The sequence below is a fragment of the Haemorhous mexicanus genome, chromosome 12 (genome assembly GCF_027477595.1).
Source record: "Haemorhous mexicanus isolate bHaeMex1 chromosome 12, bHaeMex1.pri, whole genome shotgun sequence".
Taxonomy (NCBI): Eukaryota; Metazoa; Chordata; class Aves; order Passeriformes; family Fringillidae; genus Haemorhous; species Haemorhous mexicanus.
In genome coordinates this window covers 21,463,794-21,488,899 of record NC_082352.1, presented here as the reverse complement: position 1 = coordinate 21,488,899, position 25,106 = coordinate 21,463,794, and the positions used below count along the sequence as shown (strand labels likewise).

Here is a 25,106-nt window from a genome sequence, read left to right as displayed (position 1 = left end):
CCCCATGAGCCCACCAGTGCCTGTCCTCCTGGGGGTCACAGGTGAGTCCCTGGCCCACGAGCCCACCAGTGCCTGTCCTCCTGGGGGTCGCAGGTGAGTCCCTGCCCCACGAGCCCACCAGTGCCTGTTCTCCTGGGGGTCACAGGTGAGTCCATGAGCCCACCAGTGCCTGTTCTCCTGGGGGTCACAGGTGAGTCCTTACCCCATGAGCCCACCAGCCCTTGTGGGTAGCTGCTGGTGCTGTGTCCCATCCATCCCAGCTGCTCCATCCAGCGGGATGCAGTTCAGAACCACAACCAGCATTCCCTGCCCTGGGCCAGCTGCACCAGGAAGGGAATTTTGGCTGATGAGATGAGGGTCTCTGACACCCCCTCTCCTCCTCTGCCTGCCTGGGGCACTGCACCCAGCTCCTGTCAGCACACAAAGCCGTGGCAGCAGCACCTTGTGGCACGTGGGGCCGTGGGATTGCTGCTCCCTGACAGCAGCCATCAGTGCTACCTTTGGATTTGTTTCAAGATGCTCAGTGGGCATCTGTTCTGTGAAATGTTAAAGGCTCTGCTGAGCTGCATACTGAGCAGGCTCTGCGCCGGCGGGGGCTGCCCTTTGCTGGAGTTACAGGCAGCTATAGATATATTTATCCAGTTAAAAACATAGAATTAGGGAAAGGTTTGGGTTGGAAGGATTGTAAAACTCACCTTGTTCCACCCCTGCCATGGGCAGGGTGCCTTCCACTATCCCAGGGTGCTCCAAGCCCTGTCCAGCCTGGCCTTGGGCACCTCCAGGGATCATGGAGCAGCCACAGCTTCTCTGCTCCCAGCCCTCACCACCCAGAGAGAGATGCAGAAGGAGACACGGGCAATGGAGACCAACATTTCCCAACTCAGACTGGAGATTTCTGCCATGAGGTTCCTCAACTGGCAAAATCCTCACTGCAAACACAAAAGGGCCCTTGGGACTCTGCTGTAGTTTGAGCACCTCCTTCACTGAGTGCTGAGACCTCGTGGGGACCAAGAGGCTGCTGGAGCTGCTTCCCAGGGTGTGGAGAACAAGAGCTCCTTTGCTCCTCGAGCTGAGCTGCAGGATCAAGCCCTCACCTGTGTCAACACCCTCACCCACAGGGCAGTTTGTTCCTGGCAAACAGCACAATTCCCACATCAAAGGTACAACCAACTATTGACCTAGGAACGCTTTGGCTCGAGAAATGAAACGCTGAGTGGCTTCGGGGAGCTCTGAGGTAGCTGAAGTATCCTAAAAAAGGACTTTTTAGGTAAATCAGGTGACTTCAGCCTGGTCTAGACAGAGGGCCAGGAATGTTCTAGGATGTGCTGGACAAACAGGGACAGTGTTGGCCTCACACTGGGGCCCTGTGAGTCCAAGATATCAACCCTGCACACGGGTGATGAGGAGAGGCCAGCACCCCGGAGCTGCCCCCCAGCAGGAGCCCACCCCAGGCACACCACCCCTGCTCTGGGGGACAGATGTCACTCGGGAGCCCGGGAGGCTGTTTGGTAACAGGTGTCACCAGCTTGGTGGCAGTGACAGCGCGGCTGCGACGTGCGAGCCGGGACTGGCAGGCGCAGCCGGCCCGGAGCAGGCGGTGCCACTGTGATTTACAAACTGTCACAAAACTGTCACACGGCACCCCTGGCTCCTGGGAGCTGCCTGCCCACCCCACGGGACTCGTGCACCTCCTCCTTCCTGCTCAGAGCTCTGGAGGGGATCTGGCAGGTGCTCCCCAGGCGTTTTCAGGTGTGTTACCAGCTCTAGGAGAGTGAAAAGGTCTGTCAGGGCAGAGTTGGTGTTGCCCTTTGAGTGTGGTGCAAAGAGGAGAATGCCCTTGGAAAGGGAAGATCAGTGAAATCTTTTTGTGCTGCCACGGTTGATCTGAGAGCAGGGATGTTTCTGACATGGCTGTGTCCTGGGTGTTCCTCCCACCTGAGGATGAGCACTGCCAGGCTGGAAACCAAAGCCCCCCAGCCCAGTGCCACCAGCAGAGCCTGCTCCACCAGCATCATTCCCAGGGATTTGGCTCTTTGCAGCTGCCATGTCCCCCCATGCCTGTCACAGCTCCAGCAGACCAAGTGCTGCTCAGCAGAAAATACCAAGAAACAGCAAATGTCCCCTCTGCAAGGCAAACGATTTTGCTGATTATTTCAGCCTCCTGCTCTGAGGCAGTTAATGCTCCAGCCAGGAGCTCCAGGGGCCAGAGCAGTGCCGGGGATGCTGGGGGGCTCCTCCCTGCCAGCAGCAGGATCTGGTTGGAGCACTTTCAGATATTAATTAGACCTTTTTGCCGTTAATGAATCACTCCTGATTTTTGCAAACTCTTGGCTTCCAAATGCTCCATGCAGAACCCAGCCCAGTGCTCCTCAGAGTGGGGATAGAGGGCAGGAATGTCTCACAGCCACTCCTCCAGGTGACACCGACCTGCAGGGACACGGGAGAGCTCCTCTGGGGACAGTCACCACGTGCCACCCATGGGCAGCCAGCAGAGCTCCTTCAGACCACACAGTGCACCTTGCTCCTTTGGGAGCCTGTATGGTTTTGTTTTTTTTTTTTTTTCCAAACTCCAGGAGGAATTCCCTGCTGTCAGCTGCTCTCCTGCCATGAGGATCCCTCACTTCCAGAGGGAAGAGCCAGAGCAGAGCACTCACCCTCCTGCATTCCTCTGGAACTCAGTGAGCATGGGGGGTGGGGGGGGGACACCAGCAAGCTCCCAGCTGGAAAAGCCTGGGAAGCTTGCAGGAAGGCAGTGGGAATAATCAGTCTTTGCCCTTCTCTGGTGCCTTTCAGCAGAACATCTCAAGCACACTGATCCAGAGGCTACTCAGGCAGAAAGGGAACAGCTGGGGATGAGGAGGAGCCCCCGTGGGATGAGGAGTGGCCTCACACACCAGGAGCAGTGGGCAGGAGGTTCTGGATCTTTGCTCTACCCTGGCATTAACTCCTACCTGCCTCCCACTTCCCTGGAATCATTGCTGATGCTGCTGGTCCATCAGGCTGAGGCAGAGCTCAGCCTCTGGCGGACACACCTCACTGATTAGGATTATGATTTATTTTCCAGGTAGGATTGGTCCAGCAGCCCAGGCAGGGGATGAAGAGCCTGAGCCCTGATGCTGATCCACACCTCTGGGAGAACAGAGCCAAAATCTGGGAGCTCAAATCCCCTTTGCCAGGTGAGGATTTTGCAGGAGGAAGTCTCCAACCCCAGCACCCACAACTGGATGGGGACACACAGGGGCCCAGCCAAGGCTCCTGATGCTCCCCCTGACCACTCAGAGGCAGCTGGCAGGAAGGTTCTCCTCCATCCTCCTCCTTTCAGTAGAGTTTTCCTGCCTGCAGATCAGCTCCAGCACCAGAGCATGGAAATGCTCCTTCACAGGCTTTGGAATCCCCCTGCAGCCACAAGCTCTGTGTGCCTGACACATTTCTCAGGTGCTTTCAAGCTTCCCTGCTCTCTCTGGGGCAGTTCAGTGTCTCACCACTCTCCTAAACCCACGGGAAGGATTTTTTTGCAGGTAGCACAGACACAGTGGGGCTGGGAAGCTGCTGAGTGTGGCACAGCAGTGACATTCCTGTGGTCACTCTGCCTCTCTTCCCATCCCTCTGGGCACAAGCTCCCAAGCCCAGTGCAAAAAGAAGTGGTTTGTTCCAATTCCCAGAGGCTCCTGTGCTGGGGAAAAGCCATGTGAGGTGGATAAATGATTATAAGGCAAGTGCTAAAGGCTTTTTATAGGAATTAGACAATCCATCCCCTCTGTGGGATGGGTGGCCGAGCGCTGCCTCTCCGTCACAGACATCCACCTTTCCCTCCCCCCACACCAGGGAAACTGCATGCACAGATCCCCCATCTGCTCCCATCCATCACACACTTCACTCCAGTTTATTAGCTGGAATAAATCATAAATATTTCATTATATATCAGCGGCGCTGGGCTCCGGGAAGGTGCAATCCATCACCCCGCTCCCCCGACCTGCGCCGTGCAAGAAGCTTTCCAGTCTATTAAACAAGATTGATACAGTGTGCCAGCCTGGCTGGGGCATTTATCCATGGAGCCCTGGCACAGGGAGGGCACAGGACACCTGAGGCTGCACGGCCAGCCCAACCACAAACCCTGCAGCAGCAAGAGGCAGAGTCCTCGCCAAGCGTGCCATGGGAATGCTGCTGGCAGGAGGAGAATCGTGGAATTATTTAGCTTAAAAAAGGCCCTTGGAAAAGGAAATTCCACCCATCCCCCAGCACTAACCCATGTCCCCAAGTGCCACATCCTCATGGTTGTAAATCCCTGCAGGGATGGAGACTCCACTGCTGCCCTGGGACAGCCCTTCCCATGAGGAAATCCCGAATTTCAGGGAAGGCTGTTCACTCTTGTCCTCTTGCTTGCTCCCTAGGAGAAGAGATGGGAGCAGACACCGTGGCAAAGCAGGGCCCAGCTGAAGCACCATCCTGCCTCCAACAGGGACCTTCCAGCCTGTCCCCAGCTCAGGAATTCCCCCTCATCCTCCAAGTGAGACCTCTCTCCAAGCCACATCTCCCGGCAGGACCAACAGCACCCTCAGTGTGAGTCGCTCTCTGCTGGAATCCTGGCCCTTGGGTGAGTTCCCAACACCCAAGAGATGCTGGGGAAGGTGCAGCTCAGTGATCCAGAGCCTCCCTGGCACTGCTGGGATTGATGGGAGCCATCCCTGCTCCTGCAGGGGCTGAGGCTCCTCAGCAGTGCTGATGTATGTGCACAGACCTCTTTAATGAAATGCTAAATGATAGGCTGAATAACTGAGCACCTTTAGCTTGATTTATTGCATGGAAGTGAGGAATGCCTGTCCCTGCTGTCAGCCATCTTGGCTGCCAGCAGAGGTCACGAGCACTAATTGTAGCTAATTAACATTAATTAGACTTGGGAAAGACTGGGTCTCCTCTCCCCAGTCATCCCCATCCACCCCAGCCCTTCAGCACTCACGTTCCCTGGAAGCAGGCTGCATTCCCAGCAGCCCAGGGCTCAGCAGCTCCTGTTCATCCCAACCCAGCTGAAATCCTCAGCTCCTGCTTTTCCCCACCTTTCCTGCCCTGCTCAGACCTGCCAGGCTCCAGAGTCCAACTCGCTGCTCCCTTTGGAGCGTGTCACAACCCTGGAGGGACTCCTAGGGGACACTTGAGTCCACCCACCCTCACCAGGCCACCTGGACCAGCAAATGCCTTCCTTGGGCTCACAGGAGATCCTGTCCAAAGGCACTGGGGCTGCTCTGAGCTCCCTCTGCAGAGCAAGGTGGGTTTGGACAGCCCATGATCATTTATAAAGCATCAAAGGCTCCTGAGGGGGAGAGTCTGAAACTTCCTCAAAAAACCACATGGTTATTAATTCCACAGCAATTATTCACGAGGAAACCCTCTCCCCAGCAGCTCCCAGTCGCTCCCTGGGTGCAGGACAAAGCCTTTCCTGGTGTCCCTGCCCTGCCCAGCAGAGCCAGGGCACCGGGGAAGGGCTGGCACTGCCTCTGGATCCAGCTGCTACCCTGGCACGGGCAGCCCTGGCTGGCAGCACAACTCCAGTCTGCTGCCAAGATCCTCCAGCAGGGCCCAGGGCCAGGGAGGAGAGAGGCTCAGCAGCTGCAGCCCCAGAGCTGTCCCTGTGGTGGGAACAGGCAGGTGAGCTCAGCGTGGAGCTGCTGCTCTCCAGGCAGGTCCCAGCTGCACTCCACAGTGCGAGGGTGAGGAGATGATGCAGCCAGGCCAGAGGAGCCAGGGAGCTGCTCCAGGGCTGGAGCCAGGCTGGGAGAGCTGGGGGTGCTCACCTGGAGAGGAGAAGGCTCCAGGGAGAGCCCAGAGCCCCTTGCAGGGCCTGAAGGGGCTCCAGGAGAGCTGGAGAGGGACTGGACAAGGGATGGAGGGAATGGCTTTAAACTGAAAGGGGGTAGGCTTAGACGGGGTATCAGGGAGAAATCCTTCCCTGTGAGGGTGAGCAGGTCCTGGCACAAGGTGCCCAGAGCAGCTGTGGCTGCCCCTGGATCCCTGGAAATGTCCAAGGCCAGGCTGGACAGGGCTGGGAGCAGCCTGGGACAGTGGAAGGTGTCCCTGCCTGAGGGTGCTGGCACTGCCCAGGCTCCCCAGGGAATGCCCCGGCCCCAAAGCTGCCAGAGCTCCAGGAGGGTTTGGACAATGCTCTCAGGCACAGGCTGGGATTGTTGGGGTGTCTGTGCAGGGCCAGGATTTGTACTTTGATGATCTTAATGCATCCCTTCCAGCAGAGGATATTCCATCACTCCATGACTGATCCGGGAAAGGCATTGGTCATCTTCAAGCTGCCTGCTCCCAGGAGAAAGGGGTTAAGCAATGGACTCCCCACTCTCAAAACTTCTCCAGAGACTGAAGAAGCCAGCATGAGGAAAAAAGGAAATCAGAAATAAAAAAGAAAGGCCCAGGCTGGAATGAATTCCTGTCATGCTCTCTACCAGGGAACTTTGTATTCCACAGGCAGCAGCTCTGAGCCTGCTGTCAGAGCCATGCTGGGAGAAAGGGCAAAACCCTGCTGAGATGAAAGAATGGGAAGCACTGGAACAGCCTCCCCTGGCATTTACACCTGGAAAAAAAATAAATCACTCAAGGGCATCTCACAAAGAGCTGTGCTAATAAGGCTCTCCTCCCCACGCTGTGTGGCTGCGTGGGACATGGAGCAGTGCCAGGAGTGCTGGCAGCAGCTCAGGTACCTGCAGGGGAAAGGAGCAGGTAAGACAAGCCTGGTTCCAGCCTGAGCTGAGCTCTGCCCACCCTGCTACCAGCCAGGGGACAGAGGGACTCGGGGACCTGCCTTGAGTGCAGCTACCCCTTGTCTTGGCTGATCTATCAGAGACTCCTTCCCCTCACCCAGGTATTTTCCAAAGGCTCCTCACATTTACTGCACCTCTCAGCAGGGTGAGAAGTCAGGCTGGTGCCCATGACCCTCCTGGCCTGTCTGCACCTCCTCTTTCCTTCACCACCTACATTCCCCCTCCTGGCTCCTGTGAGTGGGCTCATTCCACCACACAGACCTTTCCCTGCTCCCAAGAGGATTTTTCTCCTTCCCTGAGCACAGGGAAGAAGGCAGGGCAGTGTTTAGGCATCACCCTCTGGTGTCACTGCCCCACTGCACTGTGTCTGCACTCAGGATCCCCCTGGGGCAGGGAAAGCACCATCCACTGCATCCCTTCTCCAACCCATCCCCTCCCATCCCCTGCAAGCCAGGCTTCCCAACACATCCCACTGGGCAGCAGGTTTGCCCACCAAGTACAAAGAGCCATGTCTCTCCTGCTGTTCTGGGGCCTCAGGGCTTGCTGCAGATGGTCCCTGCTCCAGCCTTGGCCTGGCCTGGCACTGACACCCTCCCACAGCCTGCCCTGGGCATCCAGCCAGCAGAGGACAGCACCAAATGGAAACTCAGCCTTGGCAAAGCCTGGCAGAGCCTCAGATCCTGCCTGCCCTGGCAGAGGTGCTGCTCCTCATTTTTATCTCATTTCTTCAGCTCAGCATGCCCAGGAGCCTCTCCAAGCCCTCAGAAGTGAAGGACAGGAGCAGATGAACACTCCCCAGGCTGCATGTCCTGCTCCAATGGAAAGCAGTGGATAAACCTGGCAAACCTGGAAGGTTTCTGCAAAGCAGGCAGCTGAGAGTTTGGAGGTTCAGTCCTCACTAGCAGGAACTCAGGGGTGACTGAGAGGACACAAGCAGGGACCCCCCTGCTCCTCCAGCCTGAATTATTGCAGATGGGTTTGCCCAGAGGACCAGCCAGAAAAGAAAATGGGTAAGTAAAAATGAAAAACACTTCTTTTTTTCACATTAGCATTTAAATATTTATGGAAATCCCTGCAGACAAGGAGACAAAACAGAAAACTCAAGGAGTAATAAATAAGTCAGTGCTCCAAGGTGTGGCTGCATGTGGCTGGTGGAGCTTTGGAGAGTGTGGTAACAAAAAATAATAATGGTAATAATAAAAATATTAGAACGGATCCCTCTGCTCCCTGCAGCCCCTGAGGGACAATCACACCTAAGCAAAAGGCAGAATCACCTCTTCTTTTCCTTGCAGTGTCCTGGGGCCTGGCCTTGGGCACTGCCAGGGATCCAGGGGCAGCCACAGCTGCTCTGGGCACCCTGTGCCAGGGCCTGCCCACCTCCCAGGGAACAATTCCTTCCTAAATCCCTGAAATGGGATGGAATTGAGTCAGGGGCTGGTTCCAGGCTCACCCTCCAGGCTGTGAGAGCAGCACTGCTGCAGCAGAGCTCGAGGGGTAAAAGCAGCCACAGAACAAAAGGGAAGAGCCTGGATTTTGGAGCTGCAGGTGCCTGCTGTTCCCACTGACTCTCAGCTGGGGAGCAATTGCTCCATGCCTCTGGAAAGGAGCCTCAGTGCAGCAGAGGTTCTCAAAGAAGGGAAGGGTTGGCATCCAAGATGTTTGATACGACGAGAGCAGAGCTTTAGAGAGTAAACAAATTCTGTGCCAAAAGCTGCTCTCATTTACAGCTACAAAAATCCCAAGTCACTCTGAACTGCTGAAAACATCAGTTTCACCAGCAGTCAGGGAAACAGAATCACAGAATCAGGGAATCACGGAATGTTTTGGGTTGGAAGGGACCTTAAAGCTCATCTCGTTCCACCCCACCCATGTGCTGGTGACCCCAAGGCTTCCAGTAGCCAGGCAAACCTGGAAATACTGAATCCTCAAGGAGAAGGAATAAATACTCCAGCAGGAAGCAAAAAAGGGAATTCTCTCTCCAAAGTGCTCTGAGTGCGTGCTTAAGGAACCTCTGGGGGTGATAAAGGCTGATATACCAGAAAATATTCCACCTTTATGTTTTTAATTTTAGAAACACTTCTTAAATTAAGGCTGGGTGGAAAGGGGAGCCCAGCACATGCCTGGTCTGGCTTCTGCTCCTGCCCCTTCCTACAGCAGCGTGTTTGGGGTCCACCTGGCATTTTTGGGGGTGTCCTTCCGTGGCATTTGTGGGAAGGTGGGTCCCAAAGGCAGCAGCACAACTGAGTGCTGCCATCCTGCCCCACCCCAGAGCTGATCCCTGGCAGGCTCCACAAGGAGCTGCTCCAGGCAGGAGCCCCTGCTCCATCCGGTGGGATCTCACCAGTAACTCACATCACGCCAGCACATTACAATTAGGGAATCATTTCTGTAAAAATAGAATTTGCATTAGCTGGATTTGTGAGTAGGAAAGCCACTGCAAACAAACAGAAAACCTGCAGATTAAGATGCTAATTAGATGCATTTCTATTTATAATCTGCCTTGATCAGCCTCAAGTATTTTCTCTTTCAGGTGTCTGTGCTCCACCCACGGATGTGAGCAATTCCCCTGGCAGGGAAACACCTGCTGCTCCCTGGGGACTGCCAAGCATGGGGAAAAGCCTGTGCCAGAGGCACGGGGCTGCATCCTGCTCCTTCTCCTTAGGGCACAGCCCCAGAGCAGGGAGGAGTTGTGCCTGGCCAAGAATGACCTGCCCAGGGCCTTTCCTACAAACAGCACGTTCCTCTGGGCTGGGAACTGCAGGAGGCTTTGCCCTTCCCACCAGAAGGGGTGGAAATCACAGATTCATGGAATTAGCTGGAAAAGACCTTTAAGATCATCAAGTCCAACCATCAGCCCTGCACCACCACCACGCTCACCCTTGACCATGTCCCCAAGTGTCAAATCCATGGTTTTTCAACACTTTCAGGGATGGGGACTCCACCACTGCCCTGTCCATGAAGAAACTTTCCCCCATCTCCACCCTAAACCTTCTCTAAGGCCATTTTGTCTCATCCTGTCCCTTGTTTTCCCCCTGGCTGTTCCCTCCCGTCAGGGAGTTGTGCAGAGCCACAAGGTCCCCCCTGAGCCTCCTTTTCTCCAGGCTGAGCCCTTTCCCAGCTCCCTCAGCCCCTCCTGGGGCTCCAGTCGTGATGGGGGGGTTGGACTTGATGGCCTTGAAAGGTCCTCCCTGCCCCAAACCATTCCACGATTCTGTGGAATCTGCACGAGCCAGGGCTGGGAAGGGCAAGGATCTGCAGCTGGTGTCAGCTGTGGACTGGAGAGCTCAGTCTGAAAATGACAGAGAGACAGCAGGAGGTCACTGATACCAGTCACTGGGATCATTCCCTGGACTGGGACTCATGGCTGCAGCAGGAGCATGTTCCATTTCTGGAGCAAGCTGGGAATTCAGTGCTGAGTGGGATGTTCCCAGCTAAGCCAGGGCTTGTCCTTGGTGCTTGGATTTGCAATCGCAGTGGAAAAACAACTTTTTGTTGTTGGAGGTTTTTTTGTTTGTTTTGTTTTGCTTTCCCTGGAGTTCCTCCCTCACTGCAGAACATCCAGAAGAAATAAAGAAACACCAGGTCCACTCTGTTCTCCCTCTAAAGCCCTAACAGCAGGATATGAGAAGTGTTTTGGGCCACAGGATTTATTACTAATGAGGTTCAGGGCATTTGTGACCTGGGCAAAAAGATCCAGCAAAAATTCACTGATAAACCAAGATTTAACAATGTGAAAAACAGCTCCAAGGTTGTGGTTTTTTTTTTAAATACAGCTCAAAGAAAGAAATTTAAAAGATATGAGTCACCATTCTGCAATGTGCATCAAACAAGTTAAATAACTCTTACTTTCTTAACGACATATTAATCAAAGTGCATTGATTCTTGAATCAGATTCTACTCCCAACAAGCTCTCTATCTTCTCCATCCTGATGCATGCATTAAGAGAGTTTTATTCTGACAGATACAATATAGCAATCAATAAAATCTTATTATATGGAGCAGGGATACATGGATTTGTTGCAGGATTTATGCACTACTTTCAAACCCGGTGCTATTTCATGTCTCAGCCTTAACCTGTAATTGAAAATAAATCTCCCTGAATACACCAGATTCTAATTTTCTGGTTGTATGGGCAAATGTGAATGGAAGCTGCCCCTCCCTGGGGGAGCAGGCTGCTCTCGGGCCGTGTGGCTGCCCGGGGAGCACGGCTGGATTGGCAGATTCCTCTGGAGAAACCCCTGGGTGGGCAGGGAGATGGGGGGAAAGGGGCAGGGCTGGGCACCATGCTGGGCACCCAGCACGCTCCCAAACCCTCCTGGTGCTTCCAAAGCCACCTGCTGCCTCCTGGGCAGGGACAACACAGCCTGACAGTGCCAGGGTGGGCATGGCAAGGCTGGGATGGATGGATGGATGGATGGATGGATGGATGGATGGATGGATGGATGGATGGATGGATGGATGGATATCAGGATGAGCACATAAGCTGCTGTTTCTCTGCTGCTTTCCTCCAGTTCCCAAGGCCTGATTTTGCTCACAGGATCATGGAATGGTTTGGGTTGGAAGGGACCTTAAAGATCACCCAGTGCCACCCCCTGCCATGGGCAGGGACACCTTTCACTGTCCCAAGTTGCTCCAAAACCTTGCCTTGGACACTGCCAGGGATCCAGGGGCAGCCACAGCTTCCCTGGGCACCCTGTGCCAGGGCCTCATCCTAAAAAATGTCTTCCTTCCCTCTTTTCCTTCCTTCTTTCCCTCTCCTCCCCTCTCAGGAGCACGTGAGGGTTTGGAGGCTGCCTCTCACCTGGCAGGGCCTGGCACAGCTGGGCAGGAGCTGGGCAGGCTCAGCAGGGACAGCAGCCAGATGCCCACAGGCGTTTTTCCTTTGGGCTCAGCTCGGCCTCAGAGGGCTCAGTGCCACTTGGATGTATGACAGCAGGTGGAAACCCAGCAGTCTCCCTGGAAATGGCTGGAGGGGACTTTGATCTAAGCAGCTCTGTCAACAGCGTTAATGCAATAAAAATAATCAAATTCACTCGGATGGAAATGAGAGATGGAGGGATCGGCAGACAGCAGCACAAATCCCAGGGAATAAAGAGGATGGGAGCAACAGCACATCCCCTCTGCACCACCAGGAGTTCAGAGGCTTCTCAGAAGAGCCATGATCTTGAATTCATCAAAGTCACTGGCTTTTTTCCCCCTTTTTTTGGGCAGGGTTTGGAGCAACCTGGTCTAGTGGAAGGTGTCCTTGTTCATGGGACAGGATCTCTTCCCATCCAATCCACTCCACAATTCTGTGACACCCCAGCCCTGAGGGCCCTGGCCACCACCTGCAGCCTGTAGGTCACTGGTGGGGACACCACAGGGTCAGCAGTGAGCAGAAGGCTGGCACAGAGTCGGGAAAGCCATGGTGGGGGTTTGGGAACACCTTGTGCTGGCATTCAGCCTGACCTGTAAAACACTCACCTGGATGACCTGGAAGTGGCAGATACAGGGAATTACAGCCTGGATTCACCTCCGTTGGATCCTGCCAGTATGGTTTTGGCTCCAGGGTAACCAGTTTGTGCTAATGGGGATAATTCACCCTCCAGATCCAATCCCTGAGACAGGACACAACCCTTTCATTCCCTCAAGGGTTTTTTACCACCACAGGACATTTGCCCCCTCTGAGTGATCTCCAGAGGCTGCTGATGAGGCTGGGGCAGGCAGGGTGAGGATGGGGCCATGGGATTGCTCCTGGCACTGCTGGATAAATGAGGCTTGGGAAAAACCCAGTCCCACTGACCTGATATCCACGAGAGATGGAGCAGGAGAGGAAGGGAAGGTAAGGAAGGCAGAGTGGGGGTAGGGATGGGGAAGGGAGTTCAAGCCTCCCACCTGAGGGAAGGGGGACATCAGGAATGTCACCTGGCTGCTGGAGGGGCTGTCCAAGCACCCCTTGACCCACCCTGAACCCCCCACTCCTGTCACTGTTTCCAGCTCTGAGCTTTGCTCGGTTGGCGAAAGGGTTAAGTTTAATTTATACTGATTTCTATTTAATATCATTCTCTCCCCGTAGGAGCCGGCAGCTGTGAGCTGATTGTAGTCCCTCATTATGCAGTCTGTATCACTAATGGCCTGTGACAAAGGCATGCCATCTTCCCGGCCTTACCCCCGAGAGCCAATTAAACACACATACTCCCTTCCTGTTTGCGGCGCATTACAATGAAATTAAACTGAATTTCAAAATCATTTTCTCCTAAAGACATCTCTTTGCAATAATTAATGCACGCTATTCCTTTGCAGCTGAAATATTCATCAGGAGTGTTGACTAAAAAAATTTTTAAAGCTGATTGCCCTGCACCCCACGTGAGGGCTGGTGATGCTCCGGTCCCAGCCTGCGGTGCCCGCCTGGCTTGGGGACTCGTGGTGACACTGCTGGCAGAGTGAGCTCTGCTTCGGGAGAACAATTAGAATAAATCACAGCTTCTTCAGGAACCATCAATAAATCAGGTTACACAGAAGGCATCAGAAATCCAGCCTGACTCCTGCCACCAGAGCACTGCTAACACACAGTAAAGAGGGGAATGGGGAAATCAGAGCTGTGGGAATCATGGAATCAGAGAATCCCAGAATCACTGGGGTTGGAAAAGACCTTCAAGGTCATCAAGTCCAACCTGTGACTGATCCCCACCTTGTCACCCATCCTAGAGCTGAATGCCATGTCCAGCTGCTCCTTGGACACCTCCAGGGACGGGGACTCCAGCACCTCCCTGGGCAGCCCCTGCCAGTGAACAACCCTTTCCATGAAGAAATTCCTGCTGATGTCCAACCTGAGCCTCCCCTGGCACAGCTTGAGGCTATTTCCTCAAATTACTGGTAGCCTGGAAGTGGAGCCCAACCCCCACCAGGCCGCACCCTCCTCTCAGGGGGCTCTAGCTGGTAGTTAATGATTCTGTGACACAGTCCCTGTGTAAATTGAGACAAATCCCACCTGTCTGCAAAGCTGAATTCCCAGGAAAACATTAGGCAGTGGTATTTCATGCTTAGGAGCAAAGGACCCCAAACACCCGCCATCACTCAGTGACTCACCATGGCCAAGGCAGCAAAGCCCCTTCCCGAGGCAGCATGGAAACACATCCAGCCTGCACTCCCAGCTGCCAGCCCCAGCTCCAAGCCCTCCCACCCACCCAGAGCTGCTGTCCCTGTCCCTGTCCCTGTGCCAGTGCTGGGGCACCCTTCCCGTACCTGTCCGGAACCATCCATCGGGCGTGAAGGCGTCCGCCGTCTCCTTGGGTCTGTTCCAGTACTCACGGAACACCGAGGGGCCCTTCACCAGCAGCTCCCCCTCCTGTCCCTCCAGGCCCGGGGTCACCTAGGACAGGCACACAGTGAGTGCAGCTCCCTGTCACCTGTCCCCCACTGTCAGAACCCAGGGCATTGCTCTGGCTGCCCTGGAGGACTCGAGACCCTGGCATGGGGCTCAGAGCCCTTGCACGGAGTCAAAGACACCTGTGCCTTCCATTTTAGCCCATGGAAACAATTCCCAACTTTGTGTGAAGATTTACAAGCCACAAGAGTTTGAGCAGAACAATAGTTAATTTGTCACAGGGTGAAAAAGTAGAATTTTGGGGATTTAGAATGGGCTTCGAGAGGCAAAATGGAGGAATCTGGGCGTGTCCTGTCCTTCTTGTCCTCCATCTTCTGCTGTGATGGTGACACTTCTGGATTGGTTTAGAGACAGACTGTCTAACACAGGTGATAGGTATTGGAAAATTACTGTAAATAATGTACACATAGTTTTTAGTATAAAAAGCCAACACCACCCCAAGGGCAGGGACTGTGCCACAACCCGACCTGCTGGACAGATCTCAGCTGGGCAGAGAAGGAATGCAACAGATAAGAGAAAATAAACAACCTTGAAGAGCAGAGCTGAGGAATCTCCACTTCTTCCATGGTCGTGGGGCTGGGAAAAAGAGACTTTCTAACACCTCAGGAGCCATTTCAGCAGAGAAACCTGAGACCCCAGCAGCACGGCAGGCAGCGTACAGGGTGACACTCAGGAGCCACACCACGGGCTCTTCCAGCCCTGGCCAAGCTCCACCACACCCTGCCCACCTGCAGGACCTCTCTCCTCAGGTGGAAGGGCTCATCCAGGTGCTTTTGATGCTCCAAAGCATGGAAATGAGCACCTGTGTTCTATGAAAACAAGGATTGCTATCCTGGAACTTCCAGCTGCTGGGAGAGAGGTCACACATGCAGATGTACAGGAAATACTCTTGGGAATGGGATGGTCCTTTCTGAGCCCTCCCAGGGATCTGGGGCAGCCACAGCTTCTCTGGGCAACCTGTGCCAGGTCCTCCCCACCCTCCCAGCCAGGAATTCCTTCCCAATATCCCATCTAAACCCATTTTCTGTCAGCTGAAATCCACAACCAAGGTATGCAAAGGCACTGCTGGGATGGAAGGGTGCTGTGGGATGTGCCTGCACACGCTGCTCCATGGAGAACAGCTCAGGAACAGGAATTCCAAGCCACTTTCCCAGCCACTTTGTACTTGAGCTGCTGCAATGGCCAGGATCCATCTGGGACCCCAAAAATCAGCAGTGCCAGAAACAGGGCCACGAGGGAAAGCTGTAATAGCAGTGCTGGAGCGCCAGGCAGTCCCAGGGCAGGGCGGGCTCTCTGCAGCCTCTGATGGAAACAAAGCTTCCCTAATGGAAAACGCTTAGAAAACTGCTTCCAAGGCATCATTTAAAAGTATTTCCTTCCTGATGTCCTGTCCTGGAGGATGGGGTGACAAGGGGATCTCTGCACACACAGCCCAGGCTTCCAGAGCCCTGGTTGGGGATCAATTCCTTGCCTGGAACGTGCTCCAGAAAAAAAAAGTCCTTCATGCCAATGAGGAATTTTGCTGAGTGATGGCAAGGTGGGGATGGTGCTGGGTGAGTTCTCCCCATAGATCTGAAAGATGGAGCTGAAGTCCAGACTATCCATGAGACAAAGCTGAGGTCTGGAGGGCCTGGAGCAAAATTCCACACCTGCAGCAGCAAAGGGCACAAAGGATCCAAAAAAAGGGCACAAAGAGGCACAAAAAAGGGCACAATAGGCACAAAGGGCACAAGAGGCACAAAGCCTCCAAGGACAAGGGTGGCAGGGACATGGTGGGTGACACAGAGGGACCAGCAAGGCCGGTTTCAGGGCTCTTACAGGCTGTGTGGAGTTTTAAGATCCATCTCTTTCTTCTCACTCCTTTTCCTGATGTTCCAGCTGTGGCATCACAAAACAAGCAGCTTCCCTGAGCAGTGTCCTGGTGTTCAGGCCCCTTCCCACTCCCCAAAAGGGCTGGGGAGGGGATGGCAGAGCTAACAACCTGCAAACAGTTCCCTGAACTTCACCTACACACCCTGCCTGGCTCTGGCTTCTTGTCAGTGCTGAACACAAGAAGAGCTGTAAATCTGTCTGCTACAAACCCCTCCAGCCCCATCCTGCCCAGGATTTCACGGTGCCAGGTACCTGCACAGCCCCAGGGATCAATCCTGCCCTGATTTACCTGCACAGTGCCATGTCTGGTGTGAATCAAGCCTTGAACCCGCTCCAAATTTCCTGTCATATCAACTCAAATTTTGGCAGCGGCTCAACCCACATCTTATCTCGAGCAGAGCCCCTTGGCAGCAGGCACCTCCCTGTTGTGTAATTTAATGATGTTATGGCTGGCTTGCACACAGTAAAACAGAGAGGCCGTGACGTTATCTTAATAGGATTTTGCTTGCTGCACTCGGAGTGTCACCGGCACCGCTCCCAGCGTGGCACAGGGGCACAGACAGCCCCAGCACTGCTCCCCCACAGCAGCAACTCAAACCCAAGGTTCGTGGCATTTATCTCCTCCAACCCCTCGTGCCTGATCCCTCTGCAGTCCCAGGTACACCACGCTGGCTGGCTCTGGGAGCAGGGATGCCAGCACACAGCTGGGGTGGTTGTTTCCTTTCTCGCTCCAATCCTGGTGGCTCCTGTGGTTCCAGCACGGCTCGATGGCACGAGCAGCTGCTGGAGGCATCACATTGCTGAGTGCACGGATCTCCCCCTCTCCCAGGGCCATATTTTAATGCATTCCAGCAAGTTTAACACCCAGGCACAGCGTGGCCCTGAAGGTTGTTAGAGAGCTCCCTGCTCTAAAGCCAGTCGAGCTGGACCAGCCGGCTCACGAGATAAGATTCCATTTTCCACGCATGGAAATAAAAGGTTGTAATAAATCCTTTGAAGGCCTAAATCTGGGTGATTAGAAAATGCATATTTCCCCTCTCCCCGTTCCCATTTTACCTCTTTATTAGGAGGGTGGTTTGTAAAGAGCTGGGAATCCCTGCCTGGCACTGGGCCCTGGGATTTGTTCAAAGGGGCCGTTTGTTTCCTGCGGTCTCTGCCCCGCGCTCCGCCGGGAGCTGCAGCACGGAGCTTTAATGGATCTAATGGAATTAGGGAAGGCTCAGAGCTGCCTGCCCTTCTCTGGGAAGCAGGGAAGGCACGGTGGATTCCTAAGCAGAAACATGTGGGAGACACAGATGGGAAGCTGGAAGGTGAGGTTTGAGGAGGTGAGAGCATGTTCTTGGGCTGGGCAATGGGAGGAAGACAGACTTTTACGAGAAACCCCAAATATCTTCAGGCTGCAAACAGGTTTTAGAGAAATCCACTTAAACTCTACCAGATGCCTCCTTCCCCCTTCATCCCCCAAATACTCACAGAGTCATGGAAGTGTCTGGGTTGGAGAGACTTAAAAGCTTATCCAGTCCCACCATGGCAGGGACACCTTCCACTGTCCCAGGCTGCTCCAAGCCCTGTCCAGCCTGGCCTTGGACACTTCCAGGGATCCAGGGGCAGCCACAGCTGCTCTGGGCACCCTGTGCCAGGACCTCCCCACCCTCACAGAGAAGGATCTCTCCCTGATATCCCATCTAAGCCTACCTCTTTTCAGTTTAAAGCCATTCCCCCTTGTCCCTCCATCCCTTGCTCCCAGTCCCTCTCCAGTTCTCCTGGAGCCCTTATAGCTCTGAGCTCTCCCTGGAGCCTTCTCCTGCACAGGGACCTGAAGTTGGTTTTGCTGAACCTCTTTCCTGGGGGAGCAGCCAAGGCTGTGGATCAGAGCATCATCTCTCAGCAGGGACCTCAAAAAGGACCTTATAACTCCATGAAGCAAAAGCATTTGGACTTGTGGGGAGGAAAGAAATGCTTCTGCAGCCCTGCCTCCTCCCTGCTGAGCTGCTCGGCTTGGAAGTGCTTGGCATTTTTCCCCACCTTGTAAATAAATGATTACTGTGATCAAAATAATTAAGCAACTGAGCCCTAAAGTGACTAATAGAAGACAATCATTTATGTATGTGAGGTTTATGGAAGTGACGGAGCCCTTTTACCTCTTCTGCCAGAGAAGTCACTTTTTCCTGGTGTTTGTTGGGCTTTTTTAACATATCAGAGCACAGGAAATGATACAACAAAGCCTGAAGGACAGATCCAGCTCTGTCCTGCACCCCAAATCAGGCTCCCCACTCCTCTGCTGGACCTTAACTGCCACCAGCACCTCCAGACACCTCCCTGTCACCTCCACCACCCCTTCAAGGCTTTGGTGGCCCAGAGCCTTGTCCCAGAATCCCAGATCACTGAGGCTGGAAAAGAGCTTCAGGATCATCGAGTCCAAGCTGTGCCCAATCCCCACCTTGTCCCCAGCACTGAGTGCCACCTCCAGGTGTTCCTTGGACACCTCCAGGGATGGGGACTCCAAACCTCCCTGAGCAGCCCCTGCCCACGAACAACCCTTTCCATTATGAAATTCCTGCTGGTGTCCAACCTGAGCCTCCCCTGGCACGGCTTGAAGCTGTTTCCCCTTGTCCTGTCCCAGTTCCCTGGAGCAGAGCCCAACCCCCCGGCTGTCCCCTCCTGTCAGGGAGCTGTGCAGAGCCAGGAGGGCCCCCTGAGCCTCCTTTTCTCCAGGCTGAACACAGCATCCAACAGCTCAGCCCCTGCTGACCTGGAGAGAGCAAGGCAGCTCCAGACCTGGCCCAGACTCTGCTTTTCCAGATCACACCACAGCCAGGCCTGGTGTGGGAGGTGAGGACCTGCTCACCTGCCTCCTGCAGGAAGCTGGAGATAACAACCTGCTTGCCAGTGCCTTTAATCACCATCTCCCAGGGCCACACTGGAATGAATGTCCTAGGACTGGGAGGTGTGTTAGAGCATTACCAAATTCCCAGGCAACCTGAACTTTCCTGCACATTCCTAATTAAAAATTCCCTGCTAAGTTGCCTGGTTTTGTAAAGGCATTATGGTTCCTTGGAGCTCCGTGTCCTGCAGCATCCACACAAGCCTGGCAGGAGGCAATTTAGACACAGAACAATTTTCCTCCTGCTGGAAAAAGGCAGATTTCTGCTCCTCAGGGACACAGCACAGAGAGAGTAAGGAAAAAATAAAACCCCAACCTAAAAACCCCAAGCTCAGGCTGTAATCTGCGAGGCCACATTTCACATCTGTTTTTGCAATGTTAACTTTTATAAAAGGGCTGGGAATAACACAATCCATTTACTTTTCATTTTGGAGAGTTATAAATTTAAAAGCAAGGCTGGTGCACAGTGGAGCTGGAACACTGAAACTTATTTTCAAACAACCCAACCCTCTACTTACAGCAAATGTTGCTCCACTGAAAACAAAAGTGATTGTCTATATTTTTAGGCAATACTGATGTTTTTAGGTTACCAGCCTGATCAGCTCCAGATGATCCCAAAACATGACAGAAAACAAGCCAAGCTTGGGAAAGGTCAGCCCTCCCCACGGTTGTTCCATGGACACAGAAGTTCTTGATCTATATTAACACCATAAATTAAATGTGTAACACTGTTGCAGAGATGCCAGATGCTCTCCACGCTGCTGTTCTCATCCCTGTCCTTTGCAGACTCCCTGGGATAATGAACGAGGTGAGATGTCAGCACATCTTCCCACTGCCCCTGCTCCCCTCCTTGGGGAAGGCTCCTCATGTGCCCTCAGCTGATTCTGGGGCAGGCAGAGGACCAGGCAGGGACTCCACTAGAGGCCCACCTTTGGTTTGGTTTCCTTCAGCCTCCCCTGAAAGTGCAGTCTGGGGGCTGTGACGAGCTTGCCCACAGCCTGTAACTGCTCCCTGTGCTGAGCCATCCCCTGCTCCCCTGGCTGCAAGGACCCTGGCACTGACACAGCTCCTCCTCCTTCAGCCTCTGCTTCAGCACCTCCCCACCACAGCCAGGGCTCTTCCACAAACACCCCAAATCCACCTCAGCTACAAACAAGAATGTTCCAGTGGAAGGTGTCCCTACCCATGAATGAGATAAGCTTCATCCTTCCAACCCAAACCAGTCTGGGATGCTGTGGAAGAACAAAACAACAACAAAGAGATTCATAGAGGTCCTGAGGGTGCTGTGACAAAGGTGAGCTCAAAGGAAACTCTTGTGGAAAAAGGGTTCCTCTTGACAGATGGATTCAACTTCCATGTGCAAGGAAATATTCTCCTGGAATCGAGGCTGTCCCTGTGATGGGAAGAGTTTTCAGCTGAGAAACAAGGGGACATGATGCTACTGCAACCTCTGCTTCTACTTTTACTACCAGGAAGAAATAAAACAGAGCTATGGCCACAAATTAAAAAAAAAAAAAAAAAAAAGACAACCAAAAAAACCAGAGGGCAGACAGAAAGAAGGAAGGAGATATAAATAAATCTGAGAATGGAATCAATGCCTGAGTTGAGTAAGGAACAGCATGTGATCAATGAGAAGCAGCTAAAATGTTTATACAGGAACAAAAGCAGCCTGGGCAACAAAGTGGAGACTCTTGAATTACTTGGTCAGGACACAAAACAGGATCCTGAGGAGATGAGAGAAATATGGAAAAAAAAAAAAAAGATAACTGGAACACACACAAGTGCAGTGTCCAGCACTGAGAGGGCTTTGGAAGGAGCTGAGGCAAATGGAAAATAGGAATAAATGCAGATTGTTTTTATCAAAGATGGATTGTGCCAGAAATCCTGAGGGTTGGGGCTGCAGAGAGAAGAAAAGCTGCAGATCTAATCCAGACTGCCTTCAACAACACATTCCCCACACTGCCTGATGGAAGGGATCATGGAGCTGAGGGAAAGCTCCTCATGGGAGATGGACTGGGGATGCTGGAGGTCAAGTTCACCATCCAGGTACCAATACACGAGGATGGGATGGAGCAGGGACAAGAAAACCAGCGAAACACTGGAGGAGAGCTGCTCTGGAAGTGCAGGAGCACTGAGAACAAGGAATGAACTGGTCTAGGCTGAGGTCTGAATGGGATAGAAGGAACAATCCAAGTGTTCCTTCAGTTGTTCCTCTGGGACAGGCAGGGACAGGAGTGCCCAGGCCAGGTGATCACATCCTGGCCATCCCTGGCCATTCTCAGGAATGCCAGGCACGGGGGGCACATGCCCATCTCTGGCCTCTGCAGAAGAGCCAGCCACAGCCTCACCAGCTGTTCTGGGATACCTGGATGGGTGAGGAGAATCCCACAGGGATAGCCAAGTACCCAGACTCACACCAACAACGGGCAGCAGCCAGGGGGTGCCCAGTCCTCCAAAGCAACCCTGGCAGCTCAGTGGGCACCACCCCACGGGCTCTGAAGAGATCTGGGATGAACACAAGCGAGGTGGAGCCACCCCTGGTCCCCTCTACAGGGACATCAACACCCAAGAGCTGCAGTCACAACCACGGGGGACAGAGGCAGCTGCCCCCAGCCCCGTCGAGGCACTGGCAAGCAGCAGTGAGCTGGAGCAGATGGCACAGCCACGGGGGGCACGGGGAGGAGGGGACAGAGATGCTGGTGGCTTTCGGGAGGGACAGCCACAGCCGAGCCGGTTCCTGTCCAGCACGACAGCTTGCATATGGATAAACGAGATAATTACAACCTTTGGAAGGGGGGGAAGCCCGTGGCACAGCGTCCTCCTGCTGCCAGCTCCTGCCAGCCGGCCGTCCCCACGCTCCCGCCGCAGCCTCGGCGAGGAAATTGCTCGCCATAAAAGCCCTGGCTGCAGCCCTGCCTCGGCTACAGCTGGGAAGCCATTTAGCTATTGATAGCCCCCCATTGTCAGCACCAGCGTTGGGCTTTGGTGAGAGAGAGCAATTTGGGAAAGATGAAAAAGAAAAAAGAAAAAGAAAAAAAAAGAGAAATCCAACAAAAATGACAACCCAAAAAAGCCAACAAACAAACAAGGGAAGAAGGAGAGAGACAATACCCGACAGCTTGCAGGGTTTCCAGGCCTCTGCCAGCTGGGAAGCTGAGCGTATGAAATATGCATTGCACTGAACAAAGCAAACTGAAACGTTCAGAGCTGGAGAGCTGTAACCCTTTCCTGGGCGCCAGAGCCACAGGGAGAGCTGCCAAAAATTCAGGGGAAAACACCCCATGGGAAGAAGCACCCCGGGCTGTGGGTAAGGATTACTGAGCCTGAAGGGTCAGATGGGCCCAGCAGGCAGCTGCCTAAGGAAGGTGGGAAGCTGAGGAACTGCTCTGGATGCCAGTGGCTCCAGGAGCAGGATGTGGGATGACTCAGGGCAGGCCAAGCTGTGCTGTCCCTCACACCCACTTCCACAGGTCTGCTCCCAGTGATGTTGGTGGAGAAGCCTTATTCCCAGGGCTCCCAGAGCAGCATCTCTGCAGGGAATAGCTCTGCATCCCCCACCCCTGCACAGGCAGGAGTGAGGACACAGTCAGGGCTGTGACTCTGATGGCACTGTCACCTGCTGCCCTCGCTGGCCTGTCACAGGTGTCCCCAGGCTGCTGCACAGCCCTGGCTGGAGCAGCCAGAGCAGTGAGGGGATGTGTCAGGCTGGAGCAGAGGGGATGTGTCAGGCTGGAGAACCTCGTGTGGGTGCTGGCAGCCCTGGGTGCACAACACCCAGAAGAAGCAGCACAGGACAGGCTGAAATCTTGAGCAAACAGGATGAACAGAGCACAGAGCTCCGGAGAAGGGACGGAAGGACTGAAGGAAAGGAATCCAAAAGAAATCTCCAATCAAGGGATGGGAGAAAATGCAGGGCAGAACAGAGATCCAGCAAACTTCCAGCTAAGTAGATTATTGATCTTCAGGGTGTGCCAGGAACCAGCTTTGCAAATTGCAGTGGTCCCCTGCTGCAAGCTCAGGCAGTTACCGGATGGCAGAGCAGGAACACTCCCCAGCTCCCTGCTCCTGCCACCTCCTCCTCCTCCTCCTCCTGTTTGGATTGCTCATGTCCAAAGGGCGCCAGCACGAGAGGAAAGGGAAAGACGGTGTTAGTGGGGAAGGAACAGCTTGGAGAAGGGCGGCTGAGGGGGGAGCAGGAGGCAGGAGCCCAGCCCAAGGCGGGCAGGGAAGGCGCTGACCCCGCGAGGCTCCGCACACAATTCCCTTGGCAGGGGCAGCGCTCTCTGCTCGCTGTCGGGAGGGCTCTGCAGGCACAGCCGAGGTGTGAACGCCTCGCAGATTGCCCTGACGATGCCTCAGCCCCGGCACAGGGATCACCTGCTCCCAGGAGCCCGGGGAGAGAGATGGCTCAGAGCCCAGCTCCTGCCGGGGTGCTCAGCATCCCCCTGGATCAGCCCCATGGTGCTTGAATTGTGGAATCATGGAATATCCTGAGCTGGAAGGGACCCACAGGGATCATCACTCCAACCCCAGCCCTGCACAGACACCCCAAACAATCCCCCCCGGGGCATCCCTGGCAGCACTGTCCAACCTCTCCTGGAGCTCTGGCAGCCTCGGGGCCGTGCCCATTCCCTGGGGAGCCTGGGCAGTGCCAGCACCCTCTGGGGGAAGAACCTTTTCCTGATATCCAACCTAAACCTCCCTGGCACAGCTCCAGCCATTCCCTGGGTCCTGTCCCCAGGGGACACTAGAGGGAAGAGCCCTCTGCTGCCCCTCTGCTGCCCCTCACGAGGACGCTGAAGACCCCTGAGGTGTTCCCTCAGTCTCCTCCAGCCCTCAACCACTAAAAGGCTCAGAGCCCTCCTGGGAAGGAGGCGAGGAAGGATTTGTTCATCCTTCTCACAGGAGGCAAGGGAAAGGCCACGGGGTTATCTGGTGGCACAGGCAGGGTGACACAGCCAGCTCTTCCCATGCCTGGGCCAGCCCCTGGCTGTGGAGGAGCTGGTTTTAACAAAGCCGGGCCTTTCCCGGGCTGCTGGGGCGTGAGGAGCACTCGGACTGTCAGATCCGCCTCGTTTTAAATAAATTCCACTGACGTTGTCTCCCCTGACATGAATTATTAACCAAGCATGATGCACACAGTGCCAGCAGCAACGGCTGGGGCAGGCACTGAGCAAGTGAGGCTCTGCCTGGGACCGCAGGTGTGAGGCACAGGAATTCCAGCATCCCTGGGAGCAGAGGTGTTGTCACCACGGCTGCCACCTGGTCACACCAGGGAAAGTCACACTCCGTGCCCAGGGCACACAAACTCCAAACTCCTGGCATCTCCACGCATCCATCTGTGCCAACACATGCTGGGAGCAGGGACTGGATTTCCCACCTTGTGACAGTCCCAGGGACAGAGGCAGCTGGCTCTGCTCTGCTCCTGGAAATGTTGTGGATGTCCTGGAGGTACCCAGCCAGCCACTGTCTCCTAGGGTGGCTGAACAGATGGGACCATTGCTCTCCCTTCAGCCTGAAGAAACTCCCAGTTAAACTGGGACAAGAGGAATGGTGGGTGAGATGGGGACAGCTTTTCAGAGAGGAACCAGCCCATGAGCCAATGCCCAGAGGCAAATTACCACCTCCCCTCACCCTCCCCTGCTGATGACTTGAGAATTCACCAGAACATTCAGAAGGTCCCCAGGGGAGAGCCTGACGGAAAGTGAACCATCAGCAAGGGGCAGGGAGCCAAGGCCAGCGCTGGTGGGAGCTCCTGCAACAACTGTGAGCTCTGGGTATGGACCACACTGGGGGCTGCAGGGTGCAGGTGAGAAATCACCAGGATAAAGGGCAATTCCTCTGCCCCCAAAATAAGCCCAAGCAGCCTGAAGCCAGAGGAAAGAGGAGAGTTATGTGAATCCAAGCTCTGTAAAGCCCTGGGGAGGTGGTGGGCTTCCAGCACCAGACACAGCTCATCTGGGCTCCCCTTCTCTGGTCACTCAGTGCAACGAGAAGGAAGGGGAAAGAGTACTGAGCAGAAAAAATAACATTCCATATTTTTTCCTCTCATAATTCTGTAGAACAACATCCACATTTCATCCTGGAAGGAGCTGCACTTTGGGGATTCTCGTGTCTGAGACCTAATTTGTAAAGCGCCCAGGGATCCCTGAGGGGAAAAAAGCATTATAGGATCATTATTAAAAGGGACACGTTATATTTCATGTCTCAGTTCCACACAAGT

At 54.2% G+C, this 25,106-nt stretch overlaps 1 protein-coding gene across 4 annotated transcripts in view; it reads right to left on the bottom strand.

The window, feature by feature from the left end:
• ACSF3 (acyl-CoA synthetase family member 3) overlaps positions 1-25,106 on the bottom strand; it is a 51,607-nt gene that overhangs the window by 4,065 nt on the left and 22,436 nt on the right. For 3 of the 4 annotated variants that reach the window (XM_059857538.1, XM_059857541.1, XM_059857539.1), the window contains one exon: positions 13,986-14,112. In XM_059857538.1, coding sequence (XP_059713521.1) covers positions 13,986-14,112 — 127 coding nt within the window. Of the gene's footprint in view, positions 1-241; positions 930-13,985; positions 14,113-25,106 lie in introns of those variants that run through there. The other variant, XM_059857540.1, reaches the window with a different exon arrangement.